We start from the raw sequence: 21609 nt of genomic DNA, 5'->3' as shown, positions 1-21609 counted from the left end.
TCTTCAGACACCCCCGGATATGGAAGTTCTTTAACAAAGCATCCCAGGGCATTTTTATAGCTGACAGAGTAGCAATCTGATAGAGCATTTTACTACTGTACCTTGTAATATTCTCATGTATCCATTGTGGACCAGCCTATAACCCCCTGACTGCCAGAAAAGGGGTTGGGGTTGAATACAGAAAAAGTATAAAGAAGACAAGTCATTGCTGAGTGAGTCTGTGGTTTTGGCACTGTACCCCAATATTTAGAACTGCGACTGTCACTTTTTAAGTACTGAAAGATGGATGTACCCTGAGGACATTATGGCAAATGAAACGTCACAAAATGACCAAGATAGCATAATTCCACTTCTTTTGGGTATCTAAACTAGTGAAACACATGGAAAGAGAAAGCACAATGGTACTTTCCAAGGACTGGAGGGATGGAATAATGGGGAGTTACTGTTGAATGAGCAGAAATATTCAGTTTCTCAAGGTGAAAAGTATTCTAGAAATGGCCGGTGGTGCTGGTTGAACAACAATGTAATGGATTTAATACTACTGAAGTATATACACAAAAAATGTTAAAATAGTAAAACTCATTGTTAAAATGGTAGAATTTTATAATTAAATTTTTAAAAATGTGAGGGGGGGCTCCTGAGTGGCTGAGTTAAGCATCTACCTTCATCTTGGGTCATGATCCCAGGGTCCTTGCATCTAGCCTGGTGTCGGCTGCCTACCTGACAGAGAGTCTGCTTCTCCCTCTCCCTCAGCCCTTCCCCCCAGTTCCTGTTCTCTCCTGCTCTCTCTTGCTCTCCAACAAATGAATAAAATGATAAGAAAATTTCAAGGTGACACTCGTTAAGATTTCTACACTACAGATCTGCCGTCCAAGCAAATATAAGAGGGTATTGCAGTGCCAGACCAATTATCAACCATCCATTACCATCGGAATTTTAAGGTCCTATGGGAATGGAATTAAGGTGGAAGGAAGGAAATACAGAGAAAGAGGATACTGCACTGTTGAACATTGGTCAAACAAAGAGTGCTGGGAAGTGTGCACACTGAGCCATAGGTTGGCAAAAAAGTGCTTTGAGAGAGTGTTGAAGTGAGGGGCGGGAACACACAAAGAGGAAAATCCACTCCCTGCTCCTTCACGGTGTCCCCCCAAGAGCTCCTAAGTATGGTCACTTGTGGATAAGACAGGTAGGAAGCAGGTAAACCTCCTGTATGCAAACTGAGCTCTCCTATGCCACAGCTGTTAATAAGATGGAACGGACACTAGTACAAACTACATCACAGAGCAGGCCTCTCTGAAAACTAAATGTGAGTACAACTGACTCACAGCAAACAAACCTAGTTAAAGTAAACACTACACACAACACTGAGTGCCTCACCCGTCCATCTCGCACCTTGTGGCTTGCTACAAGCACACCCAACCAAGGAGGACAAGAAGAGTGAGCTTTGGGAAGTGGCTAGTGAGCATGTGCAGAAAGCAGCCTCACTCTGCCAGACTGGGAGAAATTACACAAATTCAGTCAACACATCCTAGACAAAGCAAGCAAAAGGGAAACTCTCACCACCCAGCATGGCCTCATAGGATCAAGAGAGGCCATCGAGTTTGTACCACATTGTCCCAAGGCAGGAGGAAACAAATACGCCAACCATGGTGAAGCTTTCAGTCTGAATGTGTCTGGATCTGAGCTATGTACTCTCTGCACACTCTGGAAAAAGCAATTTTTTTTCTTTCACCGCATCAATTCTCCCCTGTGTGATCAAGCATTCAGGCCTATAGAAATGGCACCCTCTCTCTCACTTCTAACTTGACCTTAGATGAAGTAAACTAATAATATAGAAGCATGATTCCCTCTGACTCCATTTTCAGTCTTCGGGGAAATGGACCAATCGAGAATTGCCTTGATTCTACTGCACAGGAGTTAGCACTATAAGGAGGGAAAGAATCCAGTGTACTGACTTGTTGGGTGACAGCACTAGCTCACCCTGTGTAAAATGTTTTACACGAATCTAATCTCAAGAGTTTCCCAGTAAGAACAAGACAATTAGTAAATAACCAACAACCATCACACAGGGTTGAGTGGAGGCAGCAGGTGCCTCGGAAGCACAGTGTGCTCGCTGCACAGAAGTACAGGTGAGTCTTCAGGCTGGGTGCCTGCGATGTGCAGGAGAGGTGTTGGGCCATCCTATTCAAGAAAATAGTGAGTCTTTGGTCTTCTTTTTCGGCCACAGAGGAACGAATGTCTATCATGAGCTGGGGACCTTTCCCAAATTCTTGCTTATACCAAGGGAAGTAGTCTGAGCCACTGTCTGGATAATTCCAGTTGATGGCAGAGGTGTTTCCCTCCTGGACACTCAAAGTAGAAGGATGCGGCTCCACATTCTCTCCTTGGCTGACCCCTATGCAGAAAGAAAAGGTCAGAACAAAGAGAACAGATTCCAGGTGACAATATTTCCAAATTCTCTTTTTTGCACTAATTGGAGGAAGCCTGAGTAAAACCATTCTTGACTTCTGAAGAATATCCACTAATATCCTCTCTTTCCCATAAACGCTCAATTCATAGTTCACCTGCAGCCACAAGGACGTGATTAATGCTCTCATGGATGTCTTCATGGCTCCTCTCAGTGCTTATCAGCTTCAGAGCTTCAGAATTGCAGCCTTCAGCCAGCTGAGCTCCTTCTCCTCTCAGGCTGCCCCTTCTTTCCTCTAACAGTACTTTCCCACACCGTCCACCCAGCCAATAAGAAAAAGCTCCTGCTTCTGACAGAGCCTGGTCAATCAGAATGCATTAGAATGAACCCTCCACATGCTCTGTGTGTGTTCTGTGTCAGCACAAGTGCACTACTGTCAGTGGCCACATCTCGACTCAATTCATCAGGGAAATGTTTTTCTCTTAATTGTACCTCTGACAGACAAATTTCTGTAGAGAAATCTGTCAATCTGTAAAACCACTTGAATGCTATGTGTCTTATATTCTGCAAAGTACTGAAAGACAGAGTAGAAATTCTGATGAAACATCCACCTGCAACCTCAAGAAAATATAACCATATGACTTTATTATGAAGAGATTTCATTTTCTCCAGTCAAAATGTACGGCATGTCCTCCAATGTAATTACTGACTCATAGCCTCAGGAGAATTTCTTTTGAAGTATTAGCCTTCTAACCTGTCATGCTTCCTACTTCCTGGCGAACTGGTTCACATTCCACACTCCTTCATCTATCTCCTAAACTCCACTAGAGTGTCTGCTCCCCAAGACTCATTGATAAAGTCTCCGGTCCGGTGAGTTCCAGTATTCTTTTTGCCAAAACCCCTTTCTCATTCATATTATTTCTTGGAAGTTTCTGATGACCTCTGTGACAATGAATCCAGGCAATTATAAAGATTCTGAGTGGAGCACCCTGGTGGCTCAGTGATTGAGCATCTGCCTTTGGCTTAGGTTGTGATCCCAGGGTTTTGGGATCCAGTCCCACATCAGCCTACCCATAGGAAGCCTGCATCTCCATGTGCCACATAATGTGTCTGCTTCTGTCTCTGTGACTCTTGAATAAATAAATAAAATCTAGATAGATAGATAGATAGATAGATAGATAGATAGATAGATAGATAAATAAAAAAATACAATTCTGAGTGCTATGGGAATGGTGCCCACAGGAACCTGGCCCTAAAGAATGATCAAGATAAAGGGTCTCAGAAAAACCAAGACTACCTCATTTCCAAAAGTCAAGCCCCTGTCCCATGATTCCTACAAATGGATCCTCTGAAATGACAAAGAATAAAACTACTCTTTCTTCCTCCTCTCCCGCTCTGAAAGATTTAAAGACAGTTATGGTGAAGAATATCAACTCAATACGTAAATATACGTGTATATATGAAATGTGTTTTTATACATGGAAAGCTTCTCATTCTGAGAATCTTCCATTCTTTCTCCTATTCCCCATAAAAGAAGAATTCTCCGAGTCTTTCTGGGCAAATTTCCTCTTCTCAGAGAAAGATACTTAGGTCAATATCTGCACTTTTCACATGTGGCTCTACTAACCGAATATAATGATATGAACGTGAACATTCCAATGAATGACTCCTTCCATGAATTAACTATCGAAAGGTAAATTGTGTGAAATTCCAGGCACCATGATGATTTCATACAATATTGTTTGACTTAAGAGTTAAGACTTAAGAGTTGTCTAGGAAAAGCTTTATCTATGCCATCTCAATGACTGCCTGCTGCATGAGTGCTCCAATTCCAGTGATCATTTTTGCAGACAGTGTGTTGTTTTGATTATAATACTCATCCTTCCTTCAAGGGATGCCCATCTGCGTACAAAATTTATTTGCTATGTTGGGGAAAGTCTTTAGAAATATATGTAGGTGTTCACATGGCAGCATCACCATTCGCTTTCTCCTACAGAAACAGTGAGTGATGGATGAGTTTCCTGGTAGAATAACAGTGGCTCAGCCCCAGTCTCCTTTCTTGCCCAAGGTCCCAGACATTTACCCAAATTGGAACTCTCCATTCGGGAGTTCCAACTGATTGGACCACGACTTTCTCAGACACACACGGCAGAGCTACGACTGGGCTTGCATTAGACACTTTCTTTTCACCCAGCAATGGTCCTACAACAAAAAGGCAGGGGAGAATTTCTAAGTAGGAAGTGAGAAAATGCACTCTCTTTCTTGTCCAGCTCATTCACTACCTAATTGTTCCATACTGTCATCCTGAATGCAGTCTCTGTTGTATAAAAATGAAGCTGGACCAAAGGATTTCTAAGGGCTCTTCCATCTCTAAATTTCTTTTATACTACATAACAAAGCAAATATTTATTGAGACCTGGTTGTGTGCACTCTGGACTGGTGTCATCAAGGGATGAAACTGCTGGCATCATGGAACCCCAGGACCATTTATTTTCACAAACACATGTGATCTAGTGGTTTTGATGTTGATCCTAACCCACCCTGAGCCTCCTCAGAAACTGGGACTTAGTCCTTAAAAGAAAGAAAATTGGGCATATTTAGTAAAAAAAAAAAAAAAAAAAAAAAAAAAAAAAAAAACAGCATAAAGGTGTGTTTAGGTTGTTTCAAAGGGAACATTTTTTTAAAATGTTTAACTCTTTACACATATTGGTTTTATTTCTCTCAATTTGATTTTTTTTAAGATTTTATTTATTTATTCATGAGAGAGAGGCAGAGACACAGGCAGAGGGAAGAGCAGGCTCCATACAGGGAACACGAAGTGGGACTCGATCCCTGGACTCCAGGGTCACGTCCTGGGCCAAAGACAGGTGCTAAACCGCTGAGCCATCCAGGGACCCCGTGAATTTGATTTTTTAAAGAATTTCTTTTTTCAACTATTTCAAAAAAGATTCAAAAAATTCAAAAAAAATCAAAAGATTTTTCAGGGTCTCTGAGGTTTCCAGTGCACCTCCTGCCCCCGCACAGGCATAGCCTTCCATTTATCATCTTCCCCATGACAAATTTCACAATGAAACACATCACCCAAAGCCTACAATTCTAGGGTTCCCTCTTGCTGCTGTACTTTCTAATGGTGTGAACACATGTATAAAGCATGTACCCAACACTTACTATCATACAGAGCAGGATCACTCCACTATACATACCCTGTGCTCTATTCATCCCTCTGCCTCCCTCAAAACTAGGCAACCACAATCTTAATACCTCCATATTTCTGGCTTTTCCAGAACATCATGGGATTATATCATACCCTATATAGCCCTTTCAGATTAGCTGTTTTTACTCAGTAAAATGTATACGAGGTTGCCCTGTCTCTTCAAGGCTTCATACTTCCTGTCTTTTTAGCGTCAACCATATTCCAGTATTTAAACGTACCACCATTTATTTATTCATTCACCTCCTGAAGAACATACTGCTTACTTCCTCATTTTGGCAAATGTGAATAAAACTTCCATAAAACACCTGTGTACAACTCTGCGTGCCATAAATCTTCAACCTTTTTGGGGAAATAGGAAGGCCACTGCTGGATCACATAGTATGAGTGTTTCGCTGTGTAGGAAACTGCCAAATCCCTTTTTGAAATGTCCATGTATACACTTTCCTTTGTAGTAATTTCCCAACAAACTTTACTACACCCCTTGCTGCATACCAAAGCCCCAGAGAGTCCAAAGCAGGCACAGGCACAGCAGGTGGTCCTGCCAACAGCTCACTTCACACACAGCCTGCTGTGACCCAGAACCTGAGCCTGCACGTGTTCCTGCCTGTGTCCTGCTGCCCTATGTATAGCTTCTGCTCAGGCACCTATTCCTCCCACTTCTGGGACTCACTCATTAAAGACAAGTACGAAGATAAAATCATTAGGAATTGCAACACATTCTTAGGATTTCACAGCATTCAATGAAGGGCAGGGGTCCTTGGGAGAGTTGCGGGCTCTGTGACTGTCAGGTCACATATTCGAGAAGCTACCTCTGCTCCCAGCTACTGCGAGTCTGTCCAGCTACCTCCATCTGATTTTTCAGGGTCTCAGTCCTTCCTACCAATGTTCTGCATGAACATAAAAACCGGCACAGGCTGGAATTCAATTTCTGCTGTAATTGGACCACATGATAGGTTCAACTTTGAGTTTGGTCTCAGAAGTCTTTGTCTCTGGCTACAACAGAGAAGAGATTCCTCTGCACAGTCTTGGAAGCTTTCTGCTCCCTTTCCCAACCTGAGAATGATGTTACAAAATCATGAGTAATAGATTCATTCAAAACATGAGGAAGAGCAATGCATTTTCATGGAACAGAATGAAAATCTCCACAAGCTCTTCTCCACAAGGTGGTCTTTAAAAATGCCTTAAAAGGATATACCGTGGTCAGTGATATATGTCCACACATTATATAAATTGATCAGTAGAAGTCATTTAGACTTGTGCTTCTATAGGGCATTCAATAACAGGTACTCAGAGGATAAGCTCTCCTGTCACCTCAGATTATTAACTTAGGAATAGTATGAGCTCAACCAAGTCACTTACACTCTAAAATCTTCCCTTTGTTCGTGCATAAAATGAACTACTTCTTTACCAGGGATTATATTACTGAAACAGAAAATATATGTAGTGGGATAAGTAGAATTCCTGAACTTCAATAAAAATACGTAATTCTATTTCTATTCCCAAGAGTGAAAAAGCTAACAGAGACTTGAAAGAACATTGTACACATTCTCTTCACATTTCCTTGAACACGGACCACCTACAGGCTAAGTAAGAATCTCGGTATTTCTTTCTATCTGTTGACGGGTATCTATTTTTTCAAGCCTGTTCTATTTCTATTATTCTACAGGTACTTTATAGGTAGCGCCCGGAGATCTATTTATTTATCAGGGCATTGGATATAGGCATCTGTGTCATTTGCTTCAAGACCCATCATAGAGGTTTTTACCTACAAAGAATTTTCTGGGAAGAAAAAGGGCAAGAAAAGTAAGTCAAACAACAGCACTGATTCACCTAAGTTTAGGAGGAAAAAATTATTGTAAGAGAAAGCTGAAATTGTAAAACTGCACAGGCTGCTGTGGGGGCAAATGCCCTCCCCAGGGAAGTGCTGGTGCTGCAGACCCACCTGCAGTTTGGGGGCAGGCTGCAGATCACCAGGGAGCACTGTGCCTCCACCGCACACAGGTAGGTGGCTGAGTCTTCCAGCTGAGAGGCCGCAACGTGGAGGGTGCTGAACAGTTCCTTAGCATTCAGTGTGCAGTTTTAGCCTTCCACTCTGCTTCATCCCTGAAGCTATGTAAAACAGCCTGGTGAGGCTGCCGCCCCCGGGATTCTGTCGGAACCACTGCACACTTCTCACTGCGCTAGAGTAATTGCACTTGAGAATAGAGCTGGCTCCCTCCTGCAGGCTCAGGGCTGAAGGGCTCTGCTCCACCTTCATCCCTGTCACTACTGCCAGAAAGGAAAAACAAACACAAACGATATCACTGGAGAACACTGATGCAGCTTTCAATCTCTAAACATCCCAAGAAATACCACTGAGCTCAGTGTCAGCTCCCCCACCACTGTGGCCCTGGACCACTCCCCAGGCCCCATTCGGGATCGCCTCACTCACAGCAAACATGGACCCACAGGAGCCCCAGCAGAGCATCCCAGTGTCTCTTCATGATTCCTTGTCTAGTCAATGAGGTGCCTTCACCCCTACTCTACAGAGTGTAGAGTCCGGGTCCAGAGAAACTCTGTTCTTACACTCAAACTGTTCCACTAGAATCACGGGGCACCAATCACACCTCAGTCCCATCAGTCACAAACCTCGAGACTCCTCCCACAGTTCCCCAGTGACACTGCACAGTAATGTCTTCAAAATTGCACTTGCCAACACTGCCGAGGGAGAGGGGCAATATTTCCAATATAGAAAGATATAAGACTTCTTTTTCTTTTCATAAACACGTTACATAAGAAATGTATGGGTTAGTGTGTGAGGAAAGGTGGATGGTATTTCTAGAAGTGTCAGCGTCTCTGGGTTATGCAGAACCTTGATAAATCATAGGGAAGAGTGACTCCATTCCCAAAATTGCATAATTGGACCTACAAGGTGGAAATTCAGTTATATAAAAATAGTTGATCGTGGTGAACCATCTGTTAGTCTGCATTGGGTATTGCAGAAATATCTACAATTTCCTGATATCAAGATCGTTCTAGAAACCAATAGAGACATTTCCCATCTGCATAGATAATGATTCCAAACAGAATTTGGTCAGTGAAAAATAAGATGTCTGCATAACGTCCTCTCTAATTTAATTTCCAGCTCTCTTAGTCTCCTGTGCAACTGGTGGACACTGCTCACTTACACAGCTGAGTCTGGCCAAGTCACACATGGCCGGTCAAAGTCAACATTGTCCTCTACCTTTCCTTCTATTTCTGTTCCTTACTTTTTCCTCTCTTCTTCTTCTCTACATTCTTGTTCTCTCCACTCTCAGCATGGATGTACGAAGAGGGAGGATATCTGCGGTATTGAAAAAAATTCAATGGCAGTAATTTTCGGGGATTTTATTCATAACAATTGGCAGCTTGTAAACCATGTTTTCTATTGAGCTTCATGGTGACATCACAATGCCCAGAAAAATCCTACCCTGTTCTGAGAATAATTACTTGGATATAGGGTCATGGCCTCGACATGTCTGAAGTTGAAATGGCAGAGCTGAAAACATGAGATGAACTGACACAGATTCCCTCCCCCACCCCACCCTCACTCCACCACCATTGCTATCCATAATGGACTGGCTCACTTGACTTCTGTTCTCTCCTTAACTAACATTCAACCCTGGACCATCAGAAAGTCTTGGTGTCTTGTACGGCCCGCAGTGCCCCCTAGAGGACTCAAACAGTCAGCAAAGACACCTCAGACCAGGTAATCAGCAGACACAGATCTCCTCCTCCATTCATTCAAAGCTTCCTGATAAAGGAAACGCAGATGGTCAGAGAAGAAGATAACTGCTTAGATTGAATGGGGATTAAAAGTGAACCAAATCTTACTTTTAAAATAGAATTGTATGGAAACTGATCTCGGAAATTAATTTAGTAAATCTCATCTTGTGCTATTTGATTTCCTTATCTTCATTCAAAAGAAATCCATAAATATTACGGAGCATTTAGTTTCAACACTGTAATTTCCTAAAGGTTCAGAAGATATAAAATTTTAATGGACTCTTATTCAACCATATGAAATAATGGAATCTTGCCATTTGTCACTATGTGGCTGGTGGTAGAGAGTATAATGCTGAGGGAAATAAGCCAGAGAAAGACAAAGAACATATGATTCACGCATGTGAAGTTTAAGAAACAAACCAAACAAGCAAAGAGCAAAAATATGATACAGAGAGATAAATCGAGAACCAGATGCTTTATTAAACAGAACAAACTATGGTTACCAGAGGGAGAGGGCCGCGGGATGGGTTCAATACATGAAGGGATGAGGGAGTGCCCGTGTCCTGATGAGCACCAGGTGTTCTGTGGAAATCAGCTTAGTCCTACAAATAAAGCTTAATTTAGCTTATTTTGCACGACTAAGTTGACCTGTATCATTTTTTGCTATGCTTCTGGAAATCATAAGCAAAACTTGCACTGTTTGTTTCCCAAGTTTCATGTGAGATGCCCACTGACTAATTTCTGATATTATAACCAATCCGTGTAAAGAAGAGACAGTCAGTCTCGCCTCAGTATCTAAGTTGCTTTCTAACAATATACCCCTGAGCTTCATTCCATGTTTTGGTTTTAGTGCTCCCTGTTAATGAGTGTGCCTTTTCGGGGTGTGCACATGATACTCTTACTAATTACTATCTTGTAGTGTCTATTACTCATGATTTTGTAACATCTACTATCATTACTATCTTGGTGAAATTCATGGGATTTACTTGGGCTACTTGTAATTTTTGGACACCAGCACTGGTAGCATCAGTGTTGTGGTGTCTTCCTTTTTCAAATTGAATTTATAACATGAGAAAACACTTACCGTTAAGATACAGCCTCTTTCAATTTTAAGTGTACAATACATGGATGTTGACTATGGGTACAATGTTTAAAGTGACTCTCTGTTCTTTTACCTTGCTCATGAATTAGTATCCCCCCATTATCCAATCCCAGAGCTCATGGCAGCTCTTCTTTGATTCTCTCTTTGATTCTAGCAAATTGACTATTTATTTTTATTTTTTTAATAAATTAATTTTTTATTGGTGTTCAATTTACCAACATACAGAATAACACCCAGTGCTCATCCCGTCAAGTGTCCCCCTCAGTGCCCGTCACCCATTCACCCCCACCCACCGCCCCCCTCCCCTTCCACCACCCCTAGTTCATTTCCCAGAGTTAGGAGTCTTTATGTTCTGTCTCCCTTTCTGATATTTCCCACACATTTCTTCTCCCTTCCCTTATATTCCCTTTCACTATTATTTATTTTCCCCCAATGAATGAGAACATACACTGTTTGTCCTGTTCTGATTGACTTACTTCACTCAGCATAATACCCTCCAGTTCCATCCACGTCGAAGCAAATGGTGGGTATTTGTCGTTTCTAATGGCTGAGGAATATTCCATTGTATACATAAACCACATCTTCTTTATCCATTCATCTTTCGATGGACACCGAGGCTCCTTCCACAGTTTGGCTATTGTGGACATCATTACCTATAACTTTCTGTAAAACAAACAAACCACTGCAAACCTACAGGAGAAATAGTTTGCATTTTAGGTCACACGAAAATATTGCACAACAGTGAGGGAAGATATACATAGTAAATTTGGATATCTCATGGCTTTATTTATGGGTAACTTTCATAAAAATAAACTGTGCCGATTTGAAGTGAGCGATTCTGTAAGATTTGACATATGTATGTATTTGTGAAGTCCTCGCCACATTTGAGGTAATGAGCGTATGCATCACCTCAAACGCTTTCTCATGTCTCTTTGTAATCCTTCTCTCAACCCGCACCATCCTCACTTCCAGGGAATGTTTCAGGCATTAGTTAGTCTGCATATTTTATAATTTTGTATAAATATTCTACAAATTGTACTCTTTTGTTGGCTTCTTCTCAACATAATTATTTTGAGATTTTTTTCATTGGTCATCTTATCAAGAGTTTGTTTCTTTCTGTTGCTGTGTCATATCCTATCTTGTGCCTATAAAACAATTTGTCTATTTAGCTGTTGCTGACCATATGGATTAGTCCCAGTGGGCTGTGACAGATAAAGGTGCCGTGAATTATTGAGTATAAGACTTTTTTTCTGAGTATGAGACTTTTTATAGACAAATGCTTTCATTTCTCTTGAGTCCATATTTGGGAGTAGAATGGCTGGATCATATGGCAGGTGTACATTTGGCTTTCTTAAACCAATTTGTTGTAGTAGCTGTTTTGAAGATTTCCTTGCATTTTCTGCTCAATTATGCTGCCTATTAATAAAGATCAGTTCACTTCTTTCTTTCCAAACTGTATGGCCTTTTTTTCTACCACGTGGCTTATTGAGTAGGCTGGAACCTGTACTTCCATATTAAATACACGAGGTAAGAGCTAAAATTCTTCCCTTAATTCTGAAAGTAACGAAAAAGCAACTAAGCTTTCACCATCAAGTATGCCATTTGACGCAGCCTTCTGTTGAGCCCTTCTGCAAGGTGCAGATCCCCTTCAATTCTATCTAATTCACTGGCACTTTCTCTCAGGAATGGATCTGGACTTGGTCAAATGCTTTTTCTGTACCTATTAAGATTGCCCTCCTAAATTGTTCATCTGATACTCATCAAACTCTTTCAATACATTATTGTTTTTATTTATTTATTTATTTATTTATTTAATTATTTATTTATGACAGTCACACAGAGAGAGAGATAGAGAGAGAGAGGCAGAGACACAGGCAGAGGGAGAAGCAGGCTCCATGCACCGGGAGCCCGACGTGGGATTCGATCCCGGGTCTCCAGGATCGCGCCCTGGGCCAAAGGCAGGCGCCAAACCGCTGCGCCACCCAGGGATCCCTCAATACATTATTGTTAAATTGACACAACAAAATATTAAAGAAGACATCACGCTCACAATTTACAAATAATGAAACAAAGCTCAAAAGGGCCAGGAAAATTCACGGCAGAACTAAGAGTTTTGAACACAGAGCTGGATCATAGCAAAACCCTGTTCCCTGTTTTTGCCACTACAGATAGTTGACAAAGAAACGTTGAGAGAGACTCTAGAGGGTAGCAAAATGACTTCTTCCCAAGCCTTTGGAATATCTCAAGACAGTCTTTTACTGGTTCTTTATTAATGCAAATGGAACTAATGAGGAAGAATTAAGAAATTACAGGTTGACTCTTTTACTGTTATAATGGATCCATAAACTGCTATTCAGGAGTTGACCCATGGGTAGTGGCCTCACAGTTCCATTCAGAACAATTATTAGGCATCTGGTGTAAGTAATACGGTGTAGCAAGAGGCACAAACTCTTCTAAGGTTTTGTGATGCGCCGATCTACTGGAGCTCCATCCATGACTAGTAATCATGCTCGTTCTCTCTTCCTTGAAACTTGCTTCTGTTAACACAGTCTAGAGCATTGTTGTTCCAATCAACAAGTATAAATATTTCTCAAAAATCTGAAATAGAATTGCCTTATCATCCAGGAATTCAATCTCACGAGTCAACTCAGAAATGGAAAGAATTTGTCTATATATCTGAATTATTGAGATGATTATAAATTCCAATTTCCACCAAATGGTGGAAGCAACCCAAATGTCCATCCACAGATAGACATAGATAAACAAAATGTACTCTGTAAAGCACTGGAATATTATTCGACCTTAAAAAAAAAGAAATTCTGTTACATGCTGAAACATGGATGAACACTGAGGGCATTATGTCAAATGAAATGTCACAAAATGACCAATGCTGAATAATTCCAATTCTTTGAAGTATCTGAAGCAGTGAATCTCATGGAACAAGAAAGCAGATTAATACTTTCCAAGGAATGGAGGGATGCAATAATGGAGAGTTATTGTTTAATGGGTAAAAATATACAATTTTTCAAGGTGAAACGAATTCTAGGAATGGAATGTGGTGCTGGCTGAACAACAACGTAAATGTATTTGATACCACCGTACATGTCAAAGAAATGTAAATAGTAAAAATGTAAGTTAAAATGGTAAAATTTTGTACTTAGAACCCATCAAGAGATTCTTCTTAAGATTTCTACTCTACACATCTGCCTTTCTAGCAAACATAAGAGGGTGTTAGAATGCAAGACGTTGGTCTTATCAATCATCCGTTACCATTCAAACTTGAAGGCACAAGGGACATGCAGTGAGAGGTGGGAAGAGGAAAGTGGGGAGAATGTGGCAAAAAAGGATCAAACAAGGAGGGCTCGAGAGTGTACACACTGAGCCACATGAGGCAAAAAATGTTCTTGAAGGAGTGTTGAGGGGCAGGAACACACAAAGAGGACAATTCACACTCTGCTCCTTCACCATGTACCCCTAAGAGCTCCTAATTCTGATCTTTTGTGGATAAGACTGGTGAGAAGCAGTTAAACCTCCTATATGCAACCTGAGCACATCTAGGTTTGAGAGATGTGTTAATAAGATGGAATGGACACTAGTACCAATTACATCACAGAGCAGGTCTCTTGAAACTAAATGAGAGTACGATTTAGTACTCGCAATAAATAAATCTAATCAAACTAAATCCCTAAATGGTACGAAACAGTATGATATAAAACAAAAAAAGGAAACCACACAGATAATTCATGGCCTTTCTTATTCTAACGATGCCTGTATCAAAGATATCCTCAATGAATTGTAGTGAACAAATTTATCTGAAAATCCAACGATTCACACACATTATTACTGATTTTTGAGTCAAGATTTCTAAATTTCCTTAGCCAAATCTTCTAGCTGAATCTAATTGCAAAATGGCAACATGTTTACTGTGGTTATTCTAGTCTTCGATAACAATTTCAACACAAATTTACAGGGATCTTTTTTTTTTTTAATTTTTTATTTATTTTTAATTTTTATTTATTTATGATAGTCACACAGAGAGAGAGAGAGAGACAGAGACACAGGCAGAGGGAGAAGCAGGCTCCATGCACCGGGAGCCTGATGTGGGATTCGATCCCGGGTCTCCAGGATCGCGCCCTGGGCCAAAGGCAGACGCCAAACCGCTGCGCCACCCAGGGATCCCCAACAGGGATCTTTTGGATGCAGGATAACTCTTAACTGGAGAGGTGTTTTCTGAGAGTGAGAATTTCCCTCTAGCCCTGCGCCTGTGCTGCCACAACCTTAGCCTCATCCTGTCTGGGATGGCAAATCCCTGCCTTGGGCCCTACAGCAGGAGCAGGCATCAACAAGAGCTGTGGGGCTTGGGTACACCTCCCTCCAAGGTGCCACTCACTGTGGGCTCCCTCAGTGCACAGGAATACATTGCGGAGTCCGCGAGCTCTGAAGTGTAGATGACGAGTTGGATGGATTTTCTTGTCTTCTGAAAATGCAGTGAGTAGCGACATTTGTGGCATTTTGCTGGCTGTAAGATTCTTGATGGATAAGGAACATCACCACCTCACTACTGAGCTGCTTGTACCACAATAGACTTTAACTGAGTTCACTGGTGTTATATGTGCATTCCAGGATGACAGCCCCCTTCTCCGGCACTGACTTTGCTGCTTGGGCTTCAGTTCCCGTCTGGGCAATACTAGATCCTGAAGGAAAAAGCATGGGATCAGGGGTTTCAGAATAGGTGATGTGGCACAAAACACTTCTACTTTACACATGTCCTTCTCAAGGTACCCACAAGATACTGCCCATCTCTCTTGATTTGAAGTCATACAGGTGGCACATTCGCACAGGGACCATCCTGACCAAGCCACATGGAAGCTATGACCACCTTGAGAAGCCTGGAGGCACCATGTTCGGGTTCTCCCACTAGATGAAAAATGTCATCTGCTTCTGCAATTTCAGGGCTCAACAGTGTGAGGTGAGACTGCCAAGGTGAGGGGGGATTGTCTGGTACATCCTGCTTTGGTCCCAGAACAGGAAACAGGACTTTCCTGGTATAGCAAGTTGTGTGGGTCCTGTCACACTTCTCTTTGTACCAGCTGAGAGTCTCACTACCCAAAACTCTTTTGCATTAAGCAACTTTAATAAAAACATTAAATCTGAAAATAAACTTGAGTAAGATTTATATTGAAACGAAGACTTAGGATAGATGGTTTAACTGTGATATGTTCATTCACTGCATTTGAGATAAAAGTCGGTGGGTGGCACTTATGAACATATGATGGACAGGCCTCACTTTGGGAGCTCATACACTAAAATTAGAATGATACAGAGGATATTAGCATGGCCCATGTGTAAGAAGGACATGAAAATTCCTGAAGCAGTACATAATCATTTAATACTACCTGTAATGAATTCTAGAAACCACATAACATGTAAGATCATGAAAACAAGATATAAGAATCTTGTATGCTCACACTATGTGATTTCACCCAAGGCAGAAATAGGTCACTTATGGCAAGAAGGCAAAGTGTTTAGACTATTCATTGCAGCTCTGTCAAGCTACCTCTGGTGAATGCTAGTGTTCCTCCTCACTGTCAGGGTCTGGTCACACGCCTCTCTGGGGCCAGACAGCAGAAAAATCTAATCACTCTTGGCTAAAGAGCTCAGGCTGCAGGGCTCAGACAATAGATCCTGTCTCTGAGTCCTCCTCCTCCTCACTGTTTAGTTTCCACAGCTCAGCGATTTAGAATGGCCAGAAGAGACACCAGAGCTTGGTCATTAGGTTACCAAACTCTTAAATTTATATCATTCCATTACTTCAGCTGAATCACAGTAACCTTCCATGCTTTGTATGCTCAGGTCTGAGCGCTGAAGGTGACCACTCAGTCTACTTAGATTCCTTCCCTTAACCTCAAGACACACACACACACACACACACACACGCACACCTACGCACACACACATTCCCACCAATGTGGGCCATGAAATCTTCCTTAATTCACAAAAAATATGTGGTGCTTCTTTTCCTTGACCCTTTCTGGAGGGCACAGCAACACTGAGTGCTTCCACCCTAGGCCTGGTTTTCTTCTTTAGTATCTTTGTTCGCTCCTAAGCATATACAGCTCATTTTCTAAAATTGGTTGACTTTACTGTCTGCTGATAACTTCTTTCATGTTTCCCTTTGTGTTTGTGAATTTCTGCCCTTTGGGATGTCTTTACTAAACTTCTTAAAGAGTATTAGAGGTATGGGAGAGGCTCAGTCATTTAAGATTTTGCATTCAGCTCAGGTCATGATCTCAGGGTCCTGGAATTGAGCCTCAATTTACGGCTCCCTGCTCAGTGAGGAGCCTGTGTTTCCCTTTCCATCTACCTACTTGTAGACACTTGTGCCTATGCACTCTGTCTCTCAAATAAGCAAATAAAATATTTTCCAAAAAAGTGAATTTGGAAATCAAGAGATAAACAAGTATTATTATCTACCATGGAGGTTTTTTAGACTTTTTTTTTAAGTAATCTACACCCAACATGGGCTGAAGCATAAAACCTGAGATCCAGAGTTGCAGCTTTATCTACAGAGCCAGGCAGGCATTTCTAGTTTACTATATTTATCCAAGTGTCTGAGAAATTTGAAATTTTCAAACTACATTTTCACATCCTTTTACATTTATACAAATTTGGGAATAATATTTATATTTCAAGGCAACTAAACAAAGGCCCAGGGCCTCTCTCTTCCTTGCTTAGGTACATGTGTTCCTCCTCCTTTCTTCCCTTCCCTTCTTTCTCCACTAAAACCTGGTTGGAGGCTGAAGCTCTCCCATCACCTCTCCCATCAACCTCCATCAGGAAGACACTGGGCAGATGCCACCTTCTCAGGCACACTGTGTCTGTGTAAAAGTGTCATAAGGCACAGTAATACCCACCAGGCCTGTCTGACACACTTGTGCGGCTGGACTCTCACAGCAAGTATCAGGCAGGTGCCACCTCATTGTTACATGGATTTATCTTGAAATTGCTTACTCCCTGGCTGAGGAACTCTTGGCATCAAAGTATTTTAAATGTCACTAATGAACAGTTGATGTTGTGCAATGTCACTTCTGGTCCTAAGCTCCAGCCATTTGTCTGACTTTGTATCAACCAGACACCGAGAGACAACCACAGACTGCGTGAGAACCCCAGTGGATCAGTCAGAGAGGCTCAGCATCCAGGCCCTGCTCTGCTCAGAGTTTGCACCCAGCTCCCCCTGCAGTCCCTATCACTGTGTCACTCATGGCACAGTAGTACACAGCTGAGTCTGACATTTCCACTGAGCCTTTCTTCAAGTGGAAGGATTTGGATGAACTGTCCAAGGTGGCTTCAAAACCTTTGTTGCTTCCCTTTGCCTTGTTTGTCAAGGCTTTCAGGAGAAGCTTTGGACCTTCTCCCAGATACTGGACATACCAGAATAGACTGGGTGACCATGATGTTGAGAAAGTACAGTTCATAGTCAGGAAGGCCTCTTCTGAGAGGGTCACTTGGCCTTCCGTCTGGTTCACTGAGTCTCCATGGGTTTGTCCTGGGGGAAAAAGAAAAGAGATCTGTGTCAGCTTGGGCATGAAGCTCTTAGAGAAAATAATACTTAAATTCAGTTTTGCCGACATAGTGGAAAAAATTAAATTTAAATTTTAAGAGACATTTTACTTACCAACCATGAAGAATAGGGCAATCACAAAGCCTGGAGGACACTTCATCTCTGGAGTGTCACCTAAATAATGTTCATCACTCTTCAACGTGAAGAAACGTGGTGTGAGGGAAATGATCAGGGGAAGCCCTCATTTCACCCAGGGTAGTGTTTGTGGTAGGAAGCTGCACCCCCTGGTGGACAGGCACTGAATGAACTATGTTGGTCAGGGTCCTCCCAAACTCCACAACCTTGTTTGATCCCTGACTTCTGAGGCCCATGTCAGGCTTCAGGTGGCACTTGGAACTCTGAAAAACAACAGTCTAACCTCTCAAGTCCATTTTGTTCTTCAGACACTCCCTGGTATGGAAGTTCCGTAACACATCATCCCGGGGGATTTGGTAGCTGACAGGGTAACCGTGTACTAAAGCATTTCACAACAGTACTTTATAATATTCTCATATACCCATGTTGGCCAGCCTATAATGCACCGTCTGTCAGAAAAGTGGTCAGGGTTGATTACAGAAAAGGTAATAAGAAGAAAAGAAATTGCTGATTGATTCTGTGTATTTTGGCACCATACTCCTAAACTGAGAATAGTGACCGTCATTTTTTATATATTCACTAGTTGTTTGTTAAGTTACACAAAGTAATGAACAAATGCCTTTACTTGAAATACAGTATTTAAGTGGTTCTAAAATAAAACCAATAATAATAATAATATATCTTTTTAATAAGTTTTTCTGAAGAAAATAACTGCATTCTATATCCAAATGTTTTCATATTCAACTATTCCTAAGTTTCAGTATCATTTAAAAGTGAAAAGTAGGAATTCTAGACAAAAGATACATCATCCATGAATGATTTTTTTAATTCGTTGCCAAATATTAATCAAATAATTTTCCCCACAAGGGAAGAAATCAGGATTACTAGGAAAAAGTTGGAGTCTTACAGAACTTTCATAAAGTTCTGTAAACATTTATTCCTGGATACATTCAGAAGCTTAGCGCAGCTGTTTCCTGGAGGTGACTCCCCACACATTCAGGTCAAGAACTTTATGAGTTCAGAGCCAACATAGTGTAACGGTTTCCCAGATGCAGAGAGGAGTAAGAAATTTAGGCTTGGATCCTGTTTTAGGTCAGGTATCTCTTCGCTTCCCCTCCACCTTCCAAATATTGTCAGAAACCTGCCTCAAATCTATGCTAGAAAGGAATTTTGGACAAGCACCTACAAACTTCTATTAAGATATGCAAGGACAATGTGAAATAGGTTGGAATCATGATGGTTGAAAATAAACAATATAGTACATACATGCAGGAAGACATCGTGTATAACTTTAAAAAATGTAGTTTCAAAAAAAATGTAGTTTCACGGCAATCAAAGCCTGTGGGAGAAATATTTTGCATTTGTGTCACATGAGAAGACTTGTACAAGATTGAGGGAAGACGCTTCGTAGTAAACTTGGATATTTAATGGCTTTTTTAATAGATAATTTACATAACAATAAACTGCACCAAATTGAACGATACTATGAGATGTGGTGTGTGTATCCACTTGTGAAGCCATCATCGCATCCAGATAATGAACGTATGTATCACCGCAAATTTTTCTTCTTAATCTCTTTGTCACCTTCTCTCAACCATCAATAAACCCATTTCCAGGGAACCTTTTTGTTATGAATTAGTTTGCATGTTTTATAATTTTGTATAAACGGAATCATATGCTCTCTTTGGTTTGGCTTCTTCTCAGCACACTTATTTTGAGATTCTTCCATAGTCATAATTATCAAGACTTTGTTCCTTTCGTTGCAGTGTAGTATCCCATCCTATGCCTATAAAACAAGGAGTTTATTTATCTATTGATGACCATGTCTACTAGCCGCAGGGTGACTGTTAATAAAATAAAGCTGCTATGAACATTTGTGTATGTTTTATTTTACTTAAATTTAATTTGCCACCATATAGTATAACACCCAATGCTCATCCCATCAAGTGCCCTCCTCAATGCCCATCACCCAGCTACCCCATCCCCTCGCCCACCTGCCCTCCTAATACTCTGTTCATTTCCCTAAGTTAGGAGTCTCTCATGGTTTGTCACCCCCTCTAATTTTCCCCACTCAGTTTCCCTTCTTTCCCTTTTAATCCCTTTCACTAATTCTTATATTCTTCATATGAGTGACACCATATGATGATTGTCCTTCTCCGATTGACTTACTTCACTCAGCATAATAACCTCCAGTTCATGGAATGTCTTTACATCTCTTTATCTCTTCCTTGATTTCTTCCATGAGTGTTCTGTACTTTTTAGAGCATAGATCCTTTACCTCTTTGATTGGGTTTATTTCTAGTTATCTCACAGTTTGGGGTGCAACTGTAAATGGAATTGATTCCCTAATTTTTCTTTCTTCAGTCTCATTATTAGTGTATAAAAATGCAACCAATTTCTGTGCATTAATTTAAATCCTGCAACATTGCTAAATTGCCGTATGAGTTCTAGCAATCTTGGGGTGGAGTCTTTTGGATTTTCCAGATACTGTATCATGTCATCGCAAAGAAGGAGATTTTGACCTCTTCTTTGCCAATTTGAATGCCTTTCATTACTTTTCATGTGCTATGTGGTGAGAGTGGGTATCCCTGTCATGTTCCTGACCTTAGGGAAAGGGCTCTCAGTTTTTCCCCCTTGAGAGTCATATTCACTGTGGGCTTTTCATAGGTGGCTTTAACGATATTGAGATATGTCCCTTCTATCCCTACACTTTGAAGAGTTTTGTCAGGAACGGATGCTGTATTTTGTCAAATGCTTTCTCTGCATCTATTGAGAGGATCATATGGTTCTTGTCTTTTATTGATATGATTATCATATTGACTGTTTTAGGACTCGTGAACCACCCTTGCACCTCAGGGATAAATCTCATTTGGTCCTGGTGAATAATCCTCTTGATGTACTGTTCCATCCAGTTGGCTAGTATCTTGGTGAAAATTTTTGCATCCATGCTCATCAGGGATATTGGTCCGTAATTATTCTTTTTGATGGGGTCTTAGTCTAGTTCTGGGGTCAAGGTATTGCTGGTCTCATAGGACAACTTGGGAAGCATTCTTTCCATCTGTCCTTTGGAATAACTTTAGTAGAATAAGTATTATTTCTTCTTTAAATGTTTGAAGAATTCCCCTGGAAAGCCATCTGGCCCTGGACTTTTGTGTCCTGGGAGGTTTTTGATGACTGGTTCAATTTCCTCACTGCTTTTTGGCCTGTATTCTATTTCTTCTTGTTTTACTTTTGGTAATTTGAAGATGTCTAGCAATATACTCATTTCTTCCAGATTGCCTAATTGGCGGACATATAGTAGCTTATAATACATTTTTAAGATTGTTTGTATTTCCTTGGTCTTGGTTGTGCTCTCTCTTTTTTCATTCATGATTTTATTAAGTTGAGTCTCTTTTCTTTTTAATAAGTCTGGCTAGGGATTGATTGATCTTATTAATTCTTTCAAT

At 41.0% G+C, this 21609-nt stretch overlaps 1 non-coding gene and 1 gene segment (V, D, J or C); one reads left to right on the top strand and one right to left on the bottom strand.

Annotated features, from left to right (window-relative positions):
* Positions 1–15746: 15746 nt before the first annotated feature.
* Positions 15747–15853, top strand: LOC119873051. Its single transcript, XR_005363855.1, has one exon. It is a non-coding gene; the product is annotated as a U6 spliceosomal RNA (small nuclear RNA).
* A 1825-nt stretch (positions 15854–17678) lies between these two features.
* Positions 17679–18261, bottom strand: LOC119876476. The segment is given in 2 exon segments: positions 17679–18013; positions 18143–18261. Coding segments are annotated over 2 exon segments (381 nt in total).
* Between the last annotated feature and the right edge of the window lie 3348 nt (positions 18262–21609).

This window comes from Canis lupus, chromosome 8 (genome assembly GCF_011100685.1).
Source record: "Canis lupus familiaris isolate Mischka breed German Shepherd chromosome 8, alternate assembly UU_Cfam_GSD_1.0, whole genome shotgun sequence".
NCBI classification, from domain to species: domain Eukaryota; kingdom Metazoa; phylum Chordata; class Mammalia; order Carnivora; family Canidae; genus Canis; species Canis lupus.
Note: the sequence above shows the minus strand (reverse complement) of the source record. Positions and strands in the feature narration are given on the sequence as shown.